This window comes from Heterocephalus glaber, unplaced genomic scaffold (assembly GCF_053883595.1).
Source record: "Heterocephalus glaber isolate CG9 unplaced genomic scaffold, H.glaber_assembly_v1.0 deba00001561, whole genome shotgun sequence".
Classification (NCBI taxonomy): Eukaryota; Metazoa; Chordata; class Mammalia; order Rodentia; family Bathyergidae; genus Heterocephalus; species Heterocephalus glaber.
The window spans coordinates 10,740,588-10,764,724 of record NW_028258349.1 but is presented as its reverse complement, the minus strand read 5'-3'; the positions used below and the strand labels follow the sequence as shown (position 1 = coordinate 10,764,724).

Here is a 24,137-nt window from a genome sequence, read left to right as displayed (position 1 = left end):
TTCAAATGTACTGAAGGTGACAAAACTAAATCATACATCTTCACCCTCCACATATTTGAAGAGAAACAGGAAAATATTAACTTCCAGTTAACAGGGGGTGCAAGTTTATTTCAGAATGGCATTAAAATATTGCATGCTTATTTGATTTTACAACTTGAACAGTACATGAAATAATGACTTCAAACATTTGGAGTGGGCTCAAATCTGAACACAAAGCCAGGGGTGGTGGCACACACCTGTAATTCCAGCACTCAGGAGGCTGAGGCAGCGTTGCAGAGAGTGATCCTTTGCAGACTACACTGCATGGAAATCTGAGTGTGTCTTTTTGTTTCTTTCCTTTCCTTTCTTTATTCTTTTTCTTCTTCCAAGCACTGGGGATTGAACTTGAACCCAGGGCATTTGTATCGAGCTACATCCATCTTCAGACCTTTATAATTTTGAGACAGGGTCTCGCTAAGTCACTCAATTGTTCAGTCTGGGCTCGAATTTAGCCTCCTGGAATGTGGGATTACAGGCTTGTGCCACCAAGCTCTGTAAGAGGCGTGAGATCAGCAGGCGTGGGGTACAGCCTGAAGTCCTAGTACTCTCCGACGGTGAGACAGGATTACAAATTCAAATTCAAACCCCACTCTGGGGAATTTAGCAAGACCCTGTCTTCAAGTAAAAAAAAAAAAGGGCTAGGATGTAGCTCACAGCGAAGGTCCTTCTTCAATGCACAGCACTGGGAAACAAAAAAGAGGTGTGTTCACTGTTTGGACTTTCGAGTCCGTCTTTCTCAAAGCCCTTCTGGATGTCTCCGCTTGTAGTTGGTAGTCCACAAAGCCAAGGCCTTTGTCCTTCGGGGACTACATTACCCAGAGGACTGTGCGCCACACGCCTGCGAAGTTCGACCAATGAAAGGGCGTTTCCGTGCGATCGACGTGCGTCAAGGCGGAACTTCCGGCGCACACCTGGTGACAGTCATCTTGGTCTTTCTGGTGTCTGTCAACTCCGAGCTCTTTTTCAGCGGTCAGTGGAGCGCGAGATAGTGATCAGGACGACCGGAGAGCCAGTGTTGTCCCCGCTGACAGAGGCGGTTCTGAGGATTACCGAGGGCGCTGCGGCGTGACAGCGGTTTTGATAGAGTCTGCCTCTCCTGGCTTTACCCCCACTTACAGGCTTTGATGGTGACGCTTGCCCGGAAGGACCCGGCTCAGGTTAGTATTGCGTCCCCTAAACCGATCTAATAGGTTTAGACTCCCACCCCCCCAATCCTAAAGACCCCGATGGTGCGCACGCGCTCATTTTTCTTTCAGTCAGGAGGTGGCGCGCTCCTGGTTGCGTTCCCCGTTTCTGTCACTCCGCGAGCTGGAGAGTGGAAGGGGCCGGCATGTGAAGAGGCTGGAGTTGGGATTGCGTGGAGCTTTAAGGAACTTGAGGCCTGTCTCCTGTTTTTAGGAAAGAGATTGCTAGGGGATGAGTCACACGTGGCTTGGCAGGCAGAGAGGGGGATGAGTCACGCGTGGTTTGGCAGCCTGAGTTGGGGGGGGAGGTGGGGTGCGGGGGGTGAGTCACACGTGGCTCGGCTCCCTGTGCGGTTAGGCCCACATTCTGAGGATGCTGTGAAGGGTTATCCTTGGGGGATATTAACCGAGAGATTCGCTGAGTTGAGATTTTAAAAGGTTTCCATAGATTTTAAGGTTTTTGCCAAGGACTGGGGAGAGGAGCGATAGAGTGAAAGTTAAGAGACCTTGAGGAGGCTACGGCTGCAGACTCCTGAATAATTGCTGTGGTGTAGGCCTGAGCCATAGTGTCACCGGCTGCTGCAGGTCCTTGCTTCATTGATAATGCAAGTTAATACTGAAGCAGGAATTTGCAAGGAGGGGAAAGATTTAATTGGACTGTAAGAAAAGTTAGGGACTTAATTAAGCTTGAGAAACTGACAAAGTTCTTTTATGCTGGCCCCATAATGAAAAGAGAAGATAGGCAAAGGCTTCAGTTTAAGAAACTTATAGTGGCACAGATTTGAAGAGGTGGCTTAAATTGGCCTATAGAAAAACCAAGACAGGTTTTTCTGGATTGGACTAGAGGCTGGTTGTTCATGATCTCAATGGCCCCTTCTGTGCCATGGCTCCGGGAGAAGTCCGTTTGCTTGAGGGGGCACTTAAATTTCCATTAGATGATGATTATGATTTTTTTTTTTTTTTTTTTTTGGTACTGGGGATCGAACTTGGGACCTTGCGCTTTCGAGGCAGGCATTGGAACCACTGAGCCAAATCCTGGCCCTAGATGATTATTTTTGCTTGGAACAGTCTCAATCTTGTGAGACTACTGGAAGCCATGGTGACACTCAATTTAGGGCAATCGATTTGGAAACTTGATGACTTGGAGACTTCTAGGCATGGTCCAATGTCCCTGTAAATCCCTTATCTTGAAATTCTGTCTTAAAAGGGGATGAAATTATGTAAATTGAGGAACAATCGACTTGTTTTTCCAACATTTAGACTGACGATTAACATTCCTATATACAGTGCTGGAAAGGGATTTGACCCAAAGTTTTAAGATAACAAAGGGTACAAAATAAAGGTCAAGCTTTGTTCTGCTTTATCGGATATCTCTGTAGGCCCAATCAAAGAGTCAGTGATTGGGGTTTGTTTTGTTTTGTTTTTTTACAAAAACGTTTGTCTTTTTAAGTCCCTGACTGCTTCTGAAGGAAATACAAACTGTGCTGTCACTGCACTGGGTCCAAGGAGGTCCCGCAAAGCAGAGATGGGGAACTTCAGCTCACCTCACCCATGGAACAGGTTGAAGGTTCGATAACTTCCCTCACAGAAAAAGAATTTCCAAGATGTGTCAGTGAGAGGTATAAAGGCAGAATTAAACAGGTACATACTCAGAATAGTGTGCGGGCCCTTGAGAGAGGCACACTATGTAGACTTAGGTATGTAGTCAAGTGGGTAATCTTGGATGTATATGCCTACCATCTGTCAGGTTACCCAACTGGCAGGCTGTGTTAGAATGCAAATCCCCTGTGGTTGAAGTTGAGATATGCCCATTTTCTGTGGGAGGAAGTGTAATATACAGGTGACAATCACAAGCCCAGGGTTAATGTGTTTTTAAGACCCTTAGAAAAAAAGTGTGTGGGGATTGAGTTTCCTGGAAAGGAAAAAGGCTTGAGTAACTTTTGTGTCCTGAAGCTGCAGTTCTTAACAGTTTTGTTTGTTTCTGAGACAGGGCCTAGCTGTGTGGTTCAGGTTGGCCTTGAATTCACTGTTTTGCCCAGGCAGGCCTCAAACTCGAGGCAATCCTCCTGCCTCAGCCTCCCAAGTGCTAGGATTACAGGCACGTGCCATAACACCTGACTTTAACAGTTTTAACATTACAATTTTCATTATCTCCTTTTTACCTTTTTTTCCCCTCAGTCCTGGGGATTGAACCCAGGGCTTTCACACTAAGCTGTATCCCCAGATCTTTTCTTGGTTTGAGACAAGAAGTCTCCCTGTATTACCAAGGCTGAAGTTGAATTTGGAATCCTCCTACCTCAGTCTCTCAGAATGCTAATATTAATTACAGGCATGCACCACCATGCCTGGTTTATACTGGCATTTTTATCAATATGGCAGACCTATACAAAAAGCCAGATGTTTACCCAAGGGATAAATATGTTCCTTGGCGGGGACACATGGAAATATACTAAGATAGGTTGAAGGACATATTTTTGAAAAAGTTAGTGGGATTGGGCATATGGACCTCTAATGGCTGTTGGTTAACATGTTAGAGGGGTGGCTGGAGACTACCAGTGACGGCTGGTGTTCTGTTTAAAGCTCCTTTTTATATTCAGTTTAGCTCTATTCTTATATTACTATTAATTATTTTACCTTTTGCACGTACTTTTTTGCTGGGTGTTTAGGACCAAGGCACAGTGAGACCTGTGTTAGTTGGGGATAGTAGCTTTATGTAGGAAGCTGTATCCAAGAGTATTTGTTAGAGTTCTTCTTTTGTGAATCTGGCTGTAAATACTGTGGGTTTTATTTTATATAGCTATACAGATATACACACATACACATGCTCAGGGTTTTTTTTTTTGGTACCGGGGATCAAACTCAGGACCTTGCTCTTGTGAGGCAGGCAGTGGAACCACTGAGCTAAATCCCCGGCCCAGGTTTTGTTTCTTGAAGCAAAATGTAGAACCCTTTATTAGGTGTACATAGGCTAATAGCACTGACAAAAGTCAAAGGATAGCTTTAGGTCTTCTACAAGTTTAGGAAATTGTTAATGACCACAGAGAGACTTACCCAGAAAACAAGTGTATCTCATTTATACAATTAAAAAAAATGTTTAGTCAGAGCCAGTAGATGTAGGTCAAGTTTTTTTGGTTTTTGTTGTTGTTGTTGTTTGGGGTTTTGTTTTGTTTTTGTTTTTGTGGTACTGGGGATTGAATCCAGGGCCTTTGCACTGAACTACATCTGCAGACATTTTTCTTATTTTTTATTTTGAGACCAGGTCTCACTAAGTTGCCCCAGCTGGGCTGGAACTTGTGATCTTCCTGCCTTGGCCTCCCACAGTGCGCTCCAGCGTGCCTGGCTATATGTAGAAATAAGTTTTAAATGGCAGGGCTGAATTGTATCAAATACAAAGCAGAGATGAAAAAGGTTTTGATCATTTTATATATGTTTAATGTTTAGATGTAATGTACGTTGTATAAAAGAGCGGTTATTAGTTGCTTTGTATTAAACTTTCATACATTTAAGTTTATATACTAAACTTTGACAAAACTTAGACTAGTAAATTTAGTATTCAGATGAATACAATTGACTTTATAACAAACTGACATTTAAATAAATTTAACTTCCTTAAAACTTTTAAAAAAGTAATTAAAAACCCAGTAGCAGAAAATACAGAAAATTATCTTGATAAAATATAAAAGCTTTGTTTTACAGTCCAGTTTTTATCAGTTTTTACCAAGAGCAGATTAATATTTTAAGAAAGTTTTGTCTGTATAAGAATTTTGAAAACTATAAACCTTTTAATTTTATTTATTTATGAGGTCTTGAAATATAGCCCAGGCTGGCCTCAAACTCGGTGATCCTCTTGCCTCAGCCTCCAAGTGCTGAGATTATAGGCTTGTACCACCATGATCTACTAACTTAATTATAGACAACTCAATCACATGTAACAGTTTTAAAAAATAATATTTGTTGGGGTAGGGTGCAATAAAACTGGGGCAAACCAGAAGGGTCCCCCATCATTGGAGAAAACTGAAGCAAATTGGTTCAAGCAGCTTGGTTTTCAGCCAGGGAGGGGGATAGTTTTATCTGGTACTCCCTTGGGAAATTTAAATTATAATTTTAAAATACAGAATTATATATTAGAATTTTAACTCTTAGTAACCTTAAATAATCTTAAACTTTTTAAAACACATTTAGTAGATTCAAACATTTTGTCTTTTTGTAAACTTTAAGCCAAGAATATTGAATTTATATTTAATAACTTAGTTGCTTTTATAAACATTTGTAAGGATTAATCTCCCCCCCTTTTGGTATCAGGGATCAAGATCAGGACCTCAAGCTTTCGAGGCAGGCAGCAGCACCACTGAGCTAAATCCCCGCCCCCCCATTTTATGTACTTATTTTAACAATTATTTGAGATTATTTATGAGAACCAAGATGTTAGAGACTAGCAGAGTTAATATTTTGAAGTTTTGCATATATTTTCAGCCAAAGAAAAACCTTAAAATTCTCGTACTTAAAATATAGAAAATAATGGACACTCTACCTTAAACATTTAACAAAGGCAAATACTATCCTGATTAGTTAGTAACCTAGGCAAAGTGTATGTAACTTTAGTGACGTTTTTACTTTTATTTTACCGACCAACTTAAATTAACTTGTTTGTTAAGTCATGTGAACAAAAGGTTTCTGGGCTACTTACGTGAATATGCACTTATTCACAAGTCAACTTAAACAGAACTTCTGGAGAGTAATTTGTAGATATATGTACCTGAAAGTAGCACACAGGAACATACACATTAACCTGAATCAGTGATGGCAAAGAGCTTTCAGTGATACAAACAGCCCGCCGTGGCACACAGTGGTTTGCCACCACTGACCTAAATCAGACAGCCCAGGCTGGTGGAAAATGAGCCCTTCTTGGGGAGGTTGGAGGTTGTGGCAACACACATCTGTCTCTAGAATACATCTCTGGAGCATGGCCTGGTGCGAATATTCATCTCCTCTTTCCCTACTGAGCTTGGAGCTGCTGCTTAGGTAGGAGGAGAGGAGATCCAGGTGCACTGGAGCCAAGGCCGTAGATGGTGACCCAGTGACCCAGGCATGAGCCACTTTCTCTCCTGATAGCATCTGCACACCTGAGGAACATCAGAGCACACCCTCCTCCCCCACCAGGCTGATCGCACGTTACCGTTGGGACCTCTGGAGAGGGGGCCTTTTTCTACAGGCCGGACCCAGGTTATGACTGTTTCACGTTTATTTGCAGGGATATTCCCTCCCTCTATGCTCCTCCCCTGGGGACTGTATCTATGCTTTCTATGAGGCAAAGGGAAGGAGAACAGATTTTTTTGAGTTCCAATTTACAGATTAAAGAAACAAGAGAACTTAACTTCTCTTTGACCCTCATTTTAAGTACTACCACTGCTCTGCTTGCTCCCCTTTTTCCCTACAAATTAACATTACAGATGAAAGCCTCTGAACAGAAGAGGAAGAAAGGAAGTGAGTTTTAGCGAAGAGAAGAAAAAAAGTTAAAAGCCAGTGGGCTTCTTCTATGTTTGAGTACAAAGGCTCTCCTAGGTCCCAAGGATAACATTAACTATTGCCAAATAGCCACTTGAATATGAACAGCCCAGAGGATTCCCCCAGCCACCCTAAAATGTGAAGCCATGGCATTAGGGAGTCCAAGCTTCTGCCCTTAGGATTTGAGAGTGAGAGGTGAGGGAAGGATAGAGAAGGAAGATTTAAAAGAGCAATTTAGAGGCTGTCCTTTGATCTAAAATGTTTAGGACCTGCTTGATTTGTGGAGATAGCTCCTCAGGTGTCATCCTGAAACCTCAGGACAAATTCTCTCATGCAGTGCTTTTAATGAGTATCAGGTCCAGGAATTTGTCCTCTGTCCCTGTGGTGATGTCTGTCAGTAGAAGAGAGCCAAAGTAAAAATTTTACTGGAAGAAACAGAGGCAAATAAGGTTTTATTTGAGAGTTTTGCAGTAGGAGAGGTACTAAGCTAAACACTGTTGAAACAAAGGTGGGAGGGTTTCTAATCACTGGGGTGGGCTAGCAGAAAAGTGCTGGAGTAGGTGGGATGGGGAGGTTGACCGGTGGGATCTGTGAACCACATCGAGTTATTCCTGAGTTTGTAGATGTTTTTCTCCCAGACTAACCCATAAGTGTTTGCTAATTGACATCCATTGAAGTTAGACTCCTATCCACCCAGAGACTGGGAGGTAGGGTTGCTGTCTTCCATGTTTGTGTTTGAAAGCAACGGTTCCCAGGTCACTGAGAAAAGTATTTAATGAGTTGTAAAACTAGCCAGAGGCTGGGAGAAAATTTAAATCCATTTCAAGACTTAGAATTTACAATTTAAGTTTCCTTCAGTAAATTCTCTAAGGAAAGCAGAGACTTAAAGAAAGCAGAGACCTAAGTTGAATGAAGCTTTTCAACAGTAAGAAATTAATATTCTACATGTATGCATATTGGCAGTTAACAAGAAATTGACAATATACTTAAAGAAATTAAAGTTACAGGAACATTTAGCATTTGTTTCATATCTTAATATGCCACTAAGCAGTACATTAACATACTAACCTAGTTTTAAAAGTCACGTTCTCTTAAATGCTTAACGGTAACTAAAATACTCAAAGACAAAAACTTCTAAATGTACACATACAGTAATGATTAATTACCATCTGAGAGAGCTCTGTTTTGTGGCTATTTTAATTTATATTGAAATCACACCTGTTAGGAAAAGAATCAGGGATTTGAGCTCACAGGACAGGTTTACTCAGAACAAACCCAAGGGACTACTCTGGCTCTAGAGACCAGACCAGTAACTGTCATACAGAGTATAAAGTCTTTATAGGGTCATGAGCATAAAAAAAGGGGGCTGTGGAAGGGAAAGGTCACAATGGGACTTCCACGGGGGAGAGTTCAGTACAGAGGAGCTGTGGCTATCTGGCCAGGACTGGTTTTTTACAAGGAGTTGTGTGTTATTTGTCAAGAGCAGGGCCAAACAGTAACTGGGAATTATGGGGTGTAGCTGTGCTTGCTGGACCTGATTGACCCATGACCATACATCTGCAGCAGGTGTAAAGGCATAGCAGGGGAAAGGAATTTAAAGTGGTCTCTTCTTAGACCAGGATGGTGGGCATTGTCCTTCAACACCAAATTGTATTTATAATGTACAGGTAAAATATAAAAAATAACAATAAGACAAACAACCTTGAACCTAACACCTACCATGAGAAAGAAGACTTTATCAGTATTGAAGCTTCATGTGGTCTTTCTTCCTTGCGTAAAAGTAATCATCCATTCTAAATTTTGTGTTTTTCTTGGTTTACTTTCTATTGTTTTTAATCATATGTGAATATAACTTATAATTACATAGTAATTATTTTTGTATATTTTAAACTTTACTCAATATTATCAGACTGTTTTGATTTTCTGAGATTTGTTCATATCATGAATGCAGTTATAGTTTAACAGGAAAAGACTAGTTGTATAGATAGAGATAGCAAGTACTTTGCACTTGATATGTACTAATGTGTTTGATCCCAACATTAGCCCTTAAGAAGTTGATTCTGAAAAGAAAAAAAGTTGAATCTGTTACATTCCCCAATTTACAGAAGACATTGAGGGATAGTGAGGTCGAGCCATCCACCATCAAACAGCTGATAAAAGGTGCCCTAATGAGTGAGGTCCATAAGTTAGCCACCTTGCTCCAGAGCAGGGATGAGGGTTGGATGAGCCCTCACGGCCTCACCATGGATGCCCATTGCCCACAGTCTTGTTCTTTTCACAGGTACCTATGGGTGCAGAAGTGCTTACTCACCATGCACAGGTGAGTAGAAGGTGTCTCAGACCCATGGCCTCTTTATCACCCAACCATATGGTCTCTGGAATTATGGTGTCCTGGAACTGTATACTGGCTACATCTCTGGCCATGAGGTCTAGGGTCTCTGAGGTTCCCTCAGACTCAGGGACTCAGATCTTGGCTGAGGGTTATATAGAGAGGTCATCATCTCTGGCAACCTCTATGCTGTGCAGATGGTATTATAAGCACAGGGGAACTGTGTAGATGAAACAGAGCTAGCAATGTTTAGGAACCAAAAGTCTCCATTATGTTTGCGAACAGAGCATAGAGATGCAGCCCAAAACAGCAGGTTGAGCAAATGTGTCTCTTTTCGTCTTTTTTTTTTTTCTGGTACCAGGAATCGAACTCAGGACCTTGCTCTTGCCAGGCAGGTGCAGTGCCGCTAAGCTAAATCCCTGGCTCCCTTGTGTCTCTTTTCTGAATATTAGGAGCCAAGGAACATTTTTATTTGTTTTGGTTTTGTAAGTCGGTCTCACTGTGTAGCCCAGGCTGACCTTGGACTCATGGTGATCCTCTTACCTCAGTCTCCTGAGTGCTGGGATTACAGATGTCTGCCAAAATGCCTGGCTGCCAAGGAACATTTGAAATAGAGGATGGAGGTAACCTGAATCACAAGTTAGCAGATTTCCCCTGGCTGCAAAGTGGAGTACAGACATCAGGGTCAATGGAGGAGGTTACTGCAGTAGTCTAGATGAGTATTGATTTTGTTTGATTGTTTTTTGGTTTTTTGTGTGTTTTTTTTGGTACTGGGAATTGAACTCAGGACCTCGAGCTTGCTAGGCAGGTGCTGTGCCTCTGAGCTACATCCCCAGCCCAGAGTATTGATTTTGGCTAAGTAGGAGTGGTGGGTGTGGAGGTAGAGAATCTTATGGCTTCTGGATTTATTTTTTCGACTATACTTTCTGATGTGGAAAAGATTCAGGGGAAGTTATGCAAGATTTTGGCTTTTCCTGCTAGAAGGAAAACATGACATTAACCAAGATGAAGGAGTCAGTTATGGGAGTGAATTTCAGAGAGAATATCAGGAGTTAGGTTTTTGAGAAGTTCCAGAGACTTTCAAGTAGAGGTACTGAGTGGATAGCTCAACAAATGGGTCTGGAGTTCAGGATGTTCAGATGCAGACATAACGAGGTATGTAAACCGGGGTAGGCTGTAAGTCACTAGGTATGTTTAGGAGGGGGACTCTTCAGGTGGTGGTGGCAAAGCCACTAATGGCCACTGTGTTAGCTTTTTGTCACAGTGACAAAATACCTGATAAAATGAACTTCACAGGAAGCTTGGAAGTTTTAATCCATGGCGGTTTGGCCTCATTGCTTCGGGCTGTGGTAAGGCCCAAATCCTGGTGGGGAGTGCATCCTAGAGCAAAACTGCTCACGTAACGGCAGCTGGGAAGTGAAGAGAGAGGAAGGGGCCAAGATCCTAACATATTTTTCAAGGGCATTGCCCTCAGTGACCCAATTTTCTTTACCTAGATACCATTTTTTTGGCGGGGTGAGGGGGTTTGAGACAAGGTCTTGCTATGTAGCTCAGGCTGGCCTCAAACTCACTGTGTAGCCCGGGCTGACCTTGAACTCAGGGCGATCCTCCTGCCTCAGCCTCCCCAGTGCTGGGATTATAGGCGGCCTCCACCACACCTGGCTAAGCACCATATTCTAAAGGATCCTTCATCTCCCAGTAGTGCCATCAGCTGGAGATCAAGCTTTCAGTACATTAGCCTTTGAGGATTCAAGCTGTAACAGCTGTGGAATGGTGGGGCAGGGCTGAAGGACTAGGCCCCTTTCTTGGGCTCTTACATGGAGTTGGTAAGCATTACAGTCAGCACTGAGGGAGAGCAGGAGGGTAGGAGGTGGGTCTGATAAGAGGCCAAGGCTTCCGAGGGGGAATGTCATGAGATGGTAGTGGAAACATGGCAGTTATGGAGATGAAGTAGGGCTGGGGATTTAGCTCAGTGGTTCTACTGTCTGCCTCGCAAGCGCAAGATCCCAAGTTTGATCCCCGGTACCAAAAAAAAAAGCAAATACAGTTATGGAGATGAAGTGACAGTGAGACCAGGACCTGTGCTTATTCTATTCTTGAAAGGTACACCAGGCTTTTATGGGACCTGTGTCGGAGCCTGGAGAGCTTTACTCATTCTCATGGATAACGTTTATAGTTAAATGGGAGATAGTCAGTGAATGGCAGGAGACAAGTGGAGCCAGGCATTGAATAGGACTTTGATGGAAAGAGGATGGTTGACATGGGTGAGCAATGGAAGAGAATTTAAGGTATCTGCTACCTGCTCATGGTTCTAAGAGACTGAGATTGAAGTAAGGACTAGGGCAAGGTAGAGAGGTCTTTGAAGCAGGGCTCCAGGCTTCCCTTGGGACTGTGAGCCATCAGAGGCCTGAGGTAGGATAGAGTCATAGTTGCCTGTCCCAAGCACTCTCTGGATGCCATGTACAGAGTGGAAAGTAGAAAGGTGAGAAGATACCTTTAGGGAGCAGTGGGGTTGGTAGTGGCAGTAGGAGATGAGAACTGTGAGGAAGGGATGGTGCACAGAATGATGTGCTCAGAATGACAACATGAGATTATGGTCTGAGGTACTTAGTTGGTCCTAGGAGCTCTAGGGAGAAAACTGAGCTTCCATTTGCTTGTACAGGGAGGCATGAATTCAGAACCCAGGAGAATTGACTGCAAAGAGAGGGGGTCGTGCCTTTGAGCCTTCCTGTGAGGCTCAAAGCTTCAATGGCATTTATCTCCCCACATGCCTTGATGGATATGGGTGACACAGTGATCAATAGAAGTATGAGGAGAGAGGGAGAGCAGCAGTGGCATCCAGCCTTGTTACCTCCTATGCAGTGAGCTGGGGAGAAGAGAAAGCAAGAGTTAGACTGATCTTTCTAAGGAAAGAGGCTACTCAGGGACACTGCTCTCCCTGTCATGTAGGGCAGTGTGACCTTTGGGGATGTGGCTGTGGACTTTTCCTGGGAAGAGTGGAAGCTTCTTGATGAGACACAGAGACTCCTGTACTTGGATGTGATGCTGGAGAACATTGCCCTTGTGGCCTCATTAGGTAAGTCCATCCCACTTTCCCCCATCTTGGCCTGGGCTCTTTCCTTCCTCTTTTCTTCCTGGGCTGATCTTTGCTTCTCACAGCCTCCTGTAGACACTGCTTCCTACTAGGTGCTGTGAGTACCATAGCTTGGCTAACTATTCTCTCCCTAGGCCATTCCATCACCTAGGGCTGGAAACCTTGCCAGAAAAGATAGGCGGGCAGGAGTCTTGCAGTGAGCCTGATGGATCCTACCTAGTATGGCCTCATCTGGAGAGAGTCACTGTCTAGAATCATACCTCTGTCTTCCATATTCTGTCCACATTTTTCCTACTAACATTTCCTGTTGCCTGATGCAAGGAATTGCAAGTACTGACCTGGTCACTAGTTTTCACACCATTAGTCTATTCCTATAAGATGTTCTTCTGTAGTTCTTTTTGTATTAATTTACCATGGTCTGTGGGGCGATGGGGCTACCATGCACTACTGTTATTTCCTCACCATGTCTTTCACTTAGGTCTTATATCTTCCCGAATTCATGTGGTTCAACTGGAGGTGGGGGAAAAGACCTGGGTGCCTGACACGGCTGACTTCACTCCAGCCATCTCGAGGGCGCCTAACTCTGGTAAGTCAGAAGTGCACGATGGCTGGATTCTAACGGTACCAGGTACCTCTCCAATGCCCATTACTGTTTTCATACCAAGGATGGGGCCATGACTTATTTCATCTTTTCAGTCCTATTCTTAACATTTTCCCCATTGTCATTCCTACAGTGACTTCTGACCCTGACTAGACACACCTTTCTGGCTTTGAGGTTGCATCCATCATTCTCCACCATTCCCTCTGCAGTGTTCTCCAGGACTAAGCTACATATAACGTGCTATGATATATGCACATTTCAGAACAGATGTGAGTGTGCAGCATCGCACCTCTGTGTCCTTCCTTTTCACCAGACCTCACAGTATGATCTTGCCATACTAGGTATAGCAGGCCCTTTGTCTTGCTGACTTCAGTTCCCATAACCTCTCAATAGTCCTGGGTATTCATTCCTGATTGTGTAAGACAAGTATTTGTGATAGGGTCAACCCTTTCATACACATTGCAGTCTCCATATATATCAGTACCATTTTTTACTTTCAGGTTGTTGGTTTCCAATGGAAGTTGAGGTGGCATCTTCTCAAGGAAAGTCACAAGTCAGGGCTCTCAATGCAGATACTGCCACCCAGAAAGTCTACCCTTGTGGAATGTGTGGCCCAGTGGTGAAGGACATTTTGTTTCTGGGTGAGCATCAGGAAATACACCCTGGGCAGAAGCTGCACACATGTGAGGCCTGTGGAAGGCAACTGTGGTTCTTTACAGATGTCCTTCAGCATGATGAAGATAAAGATGCTAGGAGGTGTGAAGAGACGGCTATGTTTGTTAACAGCTCTAGAGCACACACCCCAGTGAGCTCTTTCATGTGTGTAGATGATGAAGAGGATCTCCTGGGCAGCTCAAGCCATCTTCAGTACCAGGCCAGGAGTAATGAAGGAAATCCACACACAAGCACTAGCTACAGCACAGCCTTTCAAACTAAAGAAAGACTTTATGAGTGCAGTGAGTGTGGGAAATTCTTTGGCCACAAAATCGCACTTGTTTGGCACCAGAGAATCCACAGAGAAGAAATGACTGAGAGTGGGAACATCCTTAGACCAGACCCTGTCCTTATTGCACATCAGAGTGTTCACACTGGTGAGATGCCATGTGAGTATGATGAACATGGAAAGTTCTTTAGCCAAAGCTCCAGCCTCATCCTACACCAGTGGGTTCACTCTACTATAAAGCCTTATGAATGCAGTGAATGTGGAAAAGCCTTCAGATGCAAATCCAGGCTTGTTCAGCACCAGAGAATCCACACTGGAGAAAGGCCTTTTGAGTGTACCAAATGTGGGAAATTCTTTAGACAGAGTTCTGTCTTTATTGAACACCAGAGAGTTCACACTGAGACAAAACCTTATCAGTGCAATGAATGTGGGAAATTCTTTAGGAGTAAAGTAACACTGGTTCGACACCATAAACTCCACACAGGTGAAAAGCCTTATGAGTGCAGTGAATGTGGGAAATCATTTATTCAGAGCTCTTACCTTACTGCACATATGAGAGTCCACACTGGAGAAAAGCCTTATGCATGCAGTGAATGTGGGAAAGCCTTCAGAATAAAAAACAAACTTGTTCGGCACCAGAGGATCCACACTGGAGAAAAGCCTTATGAGTGCAGTGAGTGTGGGAAGTTCTTTAGAAGCAGAGTGATACTTGTTCGGCACCAGAGAATCCACACTGGAGAAAAGCCTTATGAGTGCAGCGAATGTGGGAAGTTCTTTAGAGAAAGCTCCAGCCTTATTTCACACCAGAGAGTTCACACTGGTGAAAAGCCGTATGAGTGCACTGAATGTGGGAAGTGTTTTAGCCATAGATCGAGCCTCAATTTACACCAGCGAGTTCACACTGGAGCTAAACCTTATGAATGCAGTGAATGTGGGAAAGCCTTCAGCCGGAAAGATGGGCTTGTTCAGCACCAGAGAATCCACAGTGAAGAAAGGCCTTATGAGTGCAGCATATGTGGGAAATTCTTCAAACAAAGCTCTGGACTCTTTGTACACCGGAGAATTCACAGAGGAACAAGGCCTTATCAGTGTAATGAATGTGGTAAAAACTACAGCAGGAGATCCCACCTTGTTCAGCACAAGAAATTTCACATTGGATAAAGGCCACCTGAATCTAACGAATTGTGAGAAAGCCTATAGCAGAAGTACTATCCTAGTTTGTCATAAAACACAACACTGGAGTAAGGCCTTACGCATGCAGCCTATGTGGGAAAGCCTACAGCAGCCAACACATACTTCTACACTGGAGAGAAGACTTGAGTGTTATGAATATGGCTAAAGCATTCATATACCAGCACCAGAATATTCGCATTATAGAGATTGTACAACAGATGTACAAGATTCTTTATATAAACCTCCAGATGTGTTCAATACCAGAGGGTTCACACTAATGCAAAATTTTATGAATTTAGCAACTCTAGTACATTCTTTACCCATAAAATCATACTTGTTGAGCACCAGAGAATGCATCCTGGGAAAAGACTTATGAGTACACTGAATGTGTGAAATTGTTTTGCTAAAGCTCTAGCCTTATTGTACTTCAGAGTTCACATCTGCTAGATTAGTGAATTGAATGTGAATAATTTTTTAGCCAAGGCTCCAACTTCACTTTACAAAGAGTTCACATCAGAGCAAGGCCTTATGACTACAAGAAATGTGGGAAAGCATCTAGCCTTAATCCATATTTCTTTAGAACTGGAGAATCCATACTGGAAAATGGACTTCTCAGTTCCACAAATGTGAAAAATTATTTAGCCCCAAGTTTGGCTTCATTGGAGAAGTAAATGCACAGGAGGAAAGCGCAGTCACTGAAAAAGGTTATAAATCAGTGACTTTTACTCATTTCCCACTGAAAAGGGCCTTAGGAGTATAGAAGATGTGCTTTCTGCTTATTCAACATAAGGATAGACATTGGAGAAACACCCTGAGAAACCATCATCCAAATGTTAAATCTTAAATCTGGACATCCACACTAAAGATTCCATATAGTTATGTGGGACATTCTCAGGATTGCATTGCATATTCTGACCCATCCAAGGCCCTGGTTACATCAATGCCAGTACCTTTGGCTGAAGGCTCCTCACCTCTGCCACTTGAGAAATATGAATCATATAACCCCAATATGCTCAGTGAGCACACACTTTGGTGGCCTTTTTCCTATTCCCTGGAGGCAAATCACAAGTTGTTTAAGCATAATTATAATTGAACCTGAACACTATATATAAATGACAGTTGGGGGTGACTAGCAAGCTCCAGGGGTTTACCCCACATAAAGGTGCTTCCACAAATAATCTAGTCCAGTCATCAAAGCTCTAAGAGATGAGAGTATGCAGATAAACTCAGGACCATTGGACTTATATATTACCTATGGCCATGGTGACTGGCAGAGCAAATAACCTAAAGGTTTTTCTGGATTCCCAAAGCTTGCTTGGGCTATTCACTTCAAGGCCACTGCTGCATTGGCAGGAAAATGGAGCCACAGAAGAAATACTATAGTCCAGAAATAAAAGACTTGTGTCTCATGTAGAAATATCCTTCATTGATAGTCTTCTTAAAGGATGAAGAGAATTATAGTGGAGTCAATATGTTTGCCCAATATGGTTTTTTGAGGAGTAGAAAATCCACATTTTTATATAGAACCTTTTTTGACTGTATATTGAGATATAATTGATATAAATTATAGACTTAAAAAATAAGTGTCTTAACATATGTAGAAATCCATGAAACCACCACAAGTATGATAACGTATCCCATCACTTGCAAAGTTACCTTGTATAATCATGCGGAATCCCTCTTTTCTTCCCTGGCTCCTCATCTCCATGACCAGTGATTTACTGTCAGTATAAACTAGTTTGGCCTTTCTAGGATTTTATATAAATAACATCATAAAATGTTTACTCCTTTTTTTCACTCATCACTTGGAGATTCATCCATGTTGCATGTATGAGTTTTTGTGTTCTCTATTACTATTTTTGGGGGTATGGATATGTCATAACATGATATTCTGTTCATCTGTTACTGGACCTTTGGATTGGTTCCAGTAAAGGCTTATAAAAAAGTTGTAATTAGCAATTTTGTACTAGTTAATACCTAGAAGTACAATGCCTGTTTTTCCCCCCCCCCGGTACCGGAGATCGAACTCAGGACCTTGCGCTTGCCAGGCAGGCACGGTGCCACTGATCTACATCCCTGGCCCCAACGCCTGTATTAAATGGAGGTAAATGTTTATCATTCTACAGACTGACCAACTTCCAAAGAGGTTGTACCGTGTTACATTTTTAGTAGCATTATCTGATTCCAATTCTGTACCCTCAACATTTGGTATGTATGTTAATTTTTAATTTTATGGCTGATGGTCATGTAAAGAATATTCTTTATAAAATATCAATTTCTAGTTGTTTACCAATGCAGAGAGGTATAATTACATCTTATATATTGATTTCCTATCCTGTAAACTAGTATTTGTTTTTGTTGTTGCTTTGTTTTGTTTGCAAATTCCATGGGATTTTCTCCACAGACCTTCATGTTGTCTGTAAAGAAAAAGCTTTTAAAAATATTTTTAGTAGCAAAAAAATTATTGGTACATTTTAGGCGTACGTAATGATAACACTCAGGGAATTTGCACCTGTACATGATACATCCCGCCTCTTTTTTCCCATTCTGCCTCCCCTCAAACCCCCTCCCCTCCCTATGTACAAAAGCTTTGTTTCCATTTTTTCTGTTTTCACTTTTTTCCTTGTCCCTTCCTTCCTCCCTCCTCCTTTTTTTCCCTTCCCATTTGAACATTTTCTTCCCATTTCCCAATATCTATTATACATTTTAGTCCTTATTTCCACTTTCATTTTCTCACACCAGAGAAATGATGTGGTATTTAGACACGTGTGTCCGATTTATTTCACTTAGGAGTATGGTCTCAAGGTCTATCCATTTAGCTATAAATGTCTGAAGCACATCCTTTATGGCAGAGTAGTACTCCATTGTATAAAAAAGCTACGTCTTTATCCATTCATCAGTTGATGGGCATGTGGGCTGTTTCAAGATTTAGCTATTACAAACTGTGCTGCTATAAACATGGGTGTGCATATATCTCTGTGGTATGATGCTTTCAGTTCTTTCGAGAAGATACCAGGAAGGGGAATACCTGGGTCAAATAGGACCTCTAGTTTTAGGTTTTTGAAGAATCTCCACACTGATTTCCACAGTGGTTGCACCAGTCTACACTCCCATCAACAGTGGAGAAGGGATCCTTTTCCCCCACGCCCCCTCTAGCATTTATTGGCTGATTTCTTGGTAGCAGCCATTTCTGGAGTGAGATGGAATCTCAGAGTTGTTTTAATTTGTATTTCTCGAATGACTAGTGATGTTGAACATTTTTTCATATATTTGCTGTTTTTACTTCAGCTGAGAAGTGTCTATTCATTTCAAATGCCCATGTTTGTATTGGGTCTTTAAAATTGGGGAGGGGGGGTCTGACTTTCTGAGTTGAAAAAGCTTTTTTAAAAACTAGGAATTATGAAATTTATTGCTATAGAATTATATCAAAATAAAAAAAGGGCTGAGGCTGTTGCTTAGTGCAGAAACCCTGTGTTCAATCCTCAGTACCTAAAAAGCAAAACTACGAAGTAAATATTGATGGCATCTGATTATAATCTCCTCTCAGAATATTTGTGTCTACCCCAACCCAAATTCTTGTATTAAAGCCCTGTTGCCCAATGTGATAGTATTTGGAGGTGAGGCCTTTGGGAGATATTGGCTAGGTGAGGCAGTGGTGGGATTAGTGTCCTTATAAGCAGGTGAGGAGACCAGAACCCTTCCTCTCTCTGCCATGTAAGGATTTATCAAGATAGTCATTTTGTAAGTCAGGTGGAGGAGCCTCCCCAAAAACCTAACCACATTGGCACCCTGATTTCAAACTGTTAGCTTTAGAACTAGGAGAAACAAATGTCTATGTTTTTACCCACCTACTCTCTGGTATTGTTATACAGTCTAAGATATAACCATTAGAGGGGAAGAGGATAAAAGATGTGTTATGCACATGTGCCAACTCCCTATGAGAAATATAATCATTATGTATTGCAAATATGTACCAATAAAAATAAAAATTTAGCCAGGCACGTGTGCATGCCTATAATCCCAGTACTCAAGAGGCTGAGTCAGGAGGGTCATGAGTTCAAGGCCAGCCTGAGCACATAGTTCAAAGCCAGCCTGAAGTACATAGTGAGGCCCTGCCTCAAAAACATAAAGAAATAAACACATAGACCCCTCCCAAAATAAATTTTTTTTTTACAAAAGATATAACCCATTAAATTAAGAATCAATGTGGCTGTTTCTGCCTTGGGCACTAATAAGACATGAGCATCCTTTATTTTTAACAAGTAGAACTAGAACAACATAAAATGGATGATAAATAGTGAATTTTTAAAAAATTTTAAAACTACAGTAAAAGATGTTGCCAAGAATGATAGGATAAGTGTGAAGTGGGGAAGGATTTTGAGGGTGTTTAATGGCAATGTGTCTTTATTGTAATAAAATTTTTAAAATTTAAGCATTCATCATATCTTTTGATCATACCTGTATGACAAGTACAACCCAGTTTTCATGGCAAGCAGGCAGTGCCAAGACTAAGATCTCAGAAGATATGCAAGGAGATAAGCACTATGACTATTCACTTACAGGGACTAAGGATACACTCAATCCAATGTGACTAGAATCTACGTGGCACAGTATGGGAGAAACGTGGCACAGTATGGGAGACACGCAAGGCAAAGATTTGGAGAAAGATTTTAAACCTTTTGAGTCCTGAGGTGTATAGACCTGAAACTGCCTGAGGGTTTGGGTAGAAAAACTACAAAGAAGTATACAAATACTCCTTGAGTTTACCCCAAACAGGATGTTTGTTTTTACCCTCCCACATAGAAATATGAGTAAATAAGAAAACAGTTCAGAATGCTATGACCTCAATAGTGAGACTAATAATCAGACCTAGACTAAAAACTTCTCTGGTCTCACACTGAAAGTTTAAAAGCAAGCCTTGAAAGGAAAAACTGCCAAGTAACATTACTGAATGCCACATCAAAGTCCAACACTGAAGGGCCCCAAACAAATGCAACATACAATATAAATTACACCATCTTATAATAATTGCTATGCATACAAAGATGCATGATTATAAAACACATTAGAAAAATTACATAACATTTACAAACGTAAAATTAGACGATTGTACTAAGATGTGTTATAATTACTGTATATAAATTTTTAGAAAACTGATTAAAAAGTCATAAAAATACACCTAAATGAAAGTTAAGAGATATACTTCAGACACCATGTGGATGAACAGCAGATTAAACTATGAAAGAAATTGTTAATGAATTTAAAGATGTAACTAGGTATTTTGCAAAATAAAATAGAAAAAATTCAGTGATTTGTAGAATATATTCATGTACTCAGGATATTAGGAGTAGTGTACAAAAGCAATTTAATACATACTGATAACATTTCTTGGTTGAAAAACTCTGAGATAAATGCTCAATGAGCTCGAGAATATCACATCATACTGTTCATAATAAAATTGCTAAAAACACATGGCAAAAATCTTAAAGCAGTGTGGAAAGTAGATGATACATATTTCTTCCAGAATACTTCCTCCAAGAAATAAGCCTGAAAAAAAGATTTTTTTGAAAGTAGTGAATGAAAAAAAAATCATAATTTTTTTACCTAGTATGACAATGTTTTAAGTAAATCCTGTTTCAGTCAACACAATTGCCAGAAGATCTAGAAATGTTAAAGAAAGTAGGCAGAAAAATTAGAAATTTTTACACAAAAGAGTGAAAGGAAATGGAAAGTATGTGAGTGAAAGGCTTCCCATTTGGAAACACACTTTATTACTAAAATCATAATGAATTGCAGATTTGATGTAAATTATAAGACAAAGAAGTGGAGAAATGGAAGTATACTGCTAGTTTTATGGTACAGGTAAAGTTTTATAAGCTAAAGGCATGTGTTTTACACCTAAAAACAGTTTCTGAATCTTGGCCCTAATGACGTTTGAACCAGATAATTCTTTGTAGTGGAGTGCTATCCTGTGCATCCTGTAATGCTTAGTGGCACTCCTAGCCTTGATCCCTAAGTACATGTAGTACCTGTCTCTCTTGTCCAGTTTTGGTAATAATGTTTCCATACATTGTCACCTGCCACTCCTGGTTGAGAACTATATGAGTTGAGTAAGCACTGTATATTTAAGAAGCCAATAGGTTTTTGTGTTTTTTTTGAGACAGAGTCTCACTGTGTAGTTCAGGCTGGACTTGAACTCACTAGCCCAGATCTTGCCTTGGCCTCCCAAATGTTGAGATTACAGGTGTGTGCCACCACACCCAGCAAGAAGCCAATAGATTTGATAATAGATTTTGTTTGTTTTTGAGAGGGGATTTTGCTTTGTAATTCAGGCTGGCCTTGAACTCACTGTGTAGCCTAGGCTGGTCTCGAATTTGAGATGTTCCTTCTCAGCCTCTGGGGTGCTGAGATTACAGGTGTGTGCCATGACACCTAACAATAAAGTTAAATGTTAGAAACTGTAAAAGTGAAAGAAAAGGAAAGAACAGCCCATAAATATATACAGTTGCTATATATAATATATATAGTAATAAAGACCAGATGGAACAAAAAAAGTGCAACTTGGTAGTTTCAAACCAAACCATATGATAACTGCACTTAATGTAAATGGTTTAAATAGTATAAAAGGCATTCTTTCATATTGGATAAAAATGTGAGATTGATGTACTGTCCTCTAGAAATATAAAAGTTAAAATATAAAATATAAAAATTAGGGCTGGGGATTTAGCTCAGTGGTTCTGAGGCCTGCCTCACAAGTGCAAGGTCCAGAGTTCAATCCCCAGTACCAAATATAAAAAGGATGGATAAAGATAACTTATATGGCCTGGGCAATCTTTCCCTTCTTGTTGGGCTCGTAGAACTCTACAGCAAGCAAAATTACCAAATCCAACCCCACATCTGGTGGCTGGAGCTCCAGAGAAAGGATTTACAAAACCTGTTTGTGTGCAACTACTTCCAAAAGGACTGGTATGGACTATAACACCAAGGACGTGGAAGGACCATTGCCCTCAGGCCATCTGGCCTTATCTTGTTCTCCTTGGGCCATATTTCTTGACCTGCTGAAGTTGGAGGACAGCCTAACTGGTGAGGATATGAAGAAAATAGATGACTAATTTCATTGTTGGTCAGAATGTAAAATAAACCCACTCTAGGAATAGAGTATGCTGTGTTTCTTATCTGAACTGCCTGTGTGTTTGTCATATGATCTGGCAACTGTGCTGTTTACTGTCTACCCCAGAGTGGATATGTATATTCATGCAAAAATTCTGCATATCAACTTTATTTAGAATATGGAACTTCATTCAGAAATGGAGAATGACCTCCTGCCTCAGCCTCCTGAGTGCTGGGACTACAGGCATGTGCCACCACACCTGGCCTACAGGTGAGGAATTGATAGAAGAATTGAACAGAAAATCAATGAAGATAGTGAATTCCTGAATAAAGCAATCAACCAACTCGAAATAATTGGCATTTACAGAATGCTGTATACAACAACAGCAGAATACACTTATTTTCCATTACTCAAAAGATTCTTAAGATTAACCATATTGGGCCATATAGCTCAATAGTGTCACTGCCTGCCTCGCAAGCGCAAGGTCCTAAGTTCGATCCCCAGTACCAAAAAAAAAAAAGTAACATATATCACAATAATGTAAGAGGTTAATAATAAGGGAAATAATGTATATGGAGAGAAGGTGAAGGGGTAGTTATGGAACTTATGTGCTTTCCACACATTTTTCTATAAACCAGTAACTACATTAAGAAGGGAAGTAAGTTTTAAAAAATCACAGGAAACCAGAAACTTTATAGCATTCATTCATAGGCCTCAGAAAAGACAAGGAGCTAATATTGAGAGACCATCTCTGAGATATATCTTTATCCTGGAGATATGGTCTCAGGGTAGAGCATAGACTGAGGGGAAGACCTGGGCTGCTGGACCTGTTCTACTGCCACAGATGGCAGACTGGGAGCATTTTACATTAAGCAGAAATAATTTTTCCCGAGTTATTTTTGTGTAAAAATAATTGTTCTGTAGTGACGGAAAAACATGCAACTTAAGAGTTACGTAGAAAAGGCCCAGTAACTACTGGATTTACCAGCACCTAAGAAATAAAGGTTGTTACCACTGACTTCCCTGTCTTGTTCTGCCAGGGTAAGAAGATTACAGATTCAGGGGACACATCAACCCTTATATAAAAATCATTTTTAAGTAAAAGAGACAGATTTTCATCTCAAAGCAAACTTCCTATTATCTACAAATAATATCTTTCTGCTGATAGGAAACTGACAAATGGCTAATAAATTGAAACTGGGCCACAAGCAATCATCAAGGTCTGGCAGAAGACAAGAGACCTGCTTTGCTCTAAATGGACACCTGGCAAGGTACTGGGATAGAGAAGAAGCAAAGTACCAGGAAAACTGTCTCCATTTACAGTCATAATCTTCCTATAGACTATCTGAAAACAAGGACATTATTCATCTGCTTGTCCAAGGGGAAAGGCAGGCCTGTTTGTGACTGTCCATGAGCCTCATTTCTTGTTCTATAAAATATCTCATCTCTGATGCCTTGTAAACACAGGATGAGACCACTCATCTCATCCATCTTTGAGGGTGCTAGAAGCTCAGGGTGGTGGCCTCATGTGCCTGAGTGTGAGCTGTGGAGTCTAGCTTCCCTAAATGTATGTGTATGTGAGATGACTGCTGAGTGGGGTATGGTGCGATGCCTGGCTAAATTCTGCCTATGGTGGGAGGCATCAGCAATATTTCTTATTTACACAGAAAAAAAGATATAGAGTTATAACTTTTGCTGTGAAACCAGTTTTAAATGAGGATAGCATGGTCGGAGGAGGACTAAGGCTGAGTGGCCATCGCTCTGCTCTGAATACTTTCTGAAAGTTTCCCTCACCTGTCCCCATAACTTGGTAATTTTTTGGCAAGCCTGCAAATCTAATCCACTCTATGATAGTGGACAAGCCCTACTGGTGCTGCTGCCATATATATCCCAGTAGCTCATTACTGCACCTGTGCCCTGAGGAAAGGACCTTGGGCTTCTGGTCTTTTGCGAGTGGCTCTCATCACAAGTGGCCTCAATATGATTGGCTTGGTCTATCATCACTGCCTGGTGACAGTCTTTCTTGAGCCTGTAAACCTCTGGCACTAACACCCTGAATAAGGCTTGTATGTAATAAAAGTCCCCTTCATCTTGCAGAATATTATCAGAGGGGGATCAGTCCTCTGACTACCTGGAAAGGGGGATGGCAAGGACTAAA

The 24,137-nt window shown here is 41.3% G+C and overlaps 1 protein-coding gene and 1 pseudogene across 3 annotated transcripts in view; one reads left to right on the top strand and one right to left on the bottom strand.

Moving 5' to 3' along the window:
* Positions 1-932: 932 nt before the first annotated feature.
* Positions 933-22,026, top strand: LOC101715510 (uncharacterized). 2 transcript variants are annotated; one of them, XM_087191169.1, is made up of 5 exons: positions 933-1,196; positions 9,010-9,048; positions 12,007-12,133; positions 12,630-12,737; positions 13,253-22,026. In XM_087191169.1, exons 1-5 carry the CDS (start codon positions 1,164-1,166, stop codon positions 14,854-14,856), a joined length of 1,911 nt encoding a protein of 636 aa, XP_087047295.1. In that variant the 5' UTR covers positions 933-1,163; the 3' UTR covers positions 14,857-22,026. The 2 variants fall into 2 exon arrangements, with proteins under 2 accessions (XP_087047295.1, XP_087047296.1); XM_087191170.1 differs by lacking the exon at positions 9,010-9,048.
* LOC106010599 (histo-blood group ABO system transferase-like) overlaps positions 19,681-24,137 on the bottom strand; it is a 20,031-nt pseudogene continuing 15,574 nt past the window's right edge. The window contains exon 3 of the transcript XR_015443093.1: positions 19,681-24,081. The product of XR_015443093.1 is annotated as a histo-blood group ABO system transferase-like (transcript). The remainder of the gene's footprint in view (positions 24,082-24,137) is intronic.

Excerpts from the sequence above, each read along its gene's own strand:
- LOC101715510 (XM_087191169.1), top strand. The coding sequence starts at position 1,164 with ATGGTGACGCTTGCCCGGAAGGACCCGGCTCAG. Across the intron at positions 1,197-9,009 it reads CCCGGAAGGACCCGGCTCAG|GTACCTATGGGTGCAGAAGT; the intron begins GTTAGTATTGCG and ends TTCTTTTCACAG. Across the intron at positions 12,738-13,252 it reads CTCGAGGGCGCCTAACTCTG|GTTGTTGGTTTCCAATGGAA; the intron begins GTAAGTCAGAAG and ends TTTTACTTTCAG.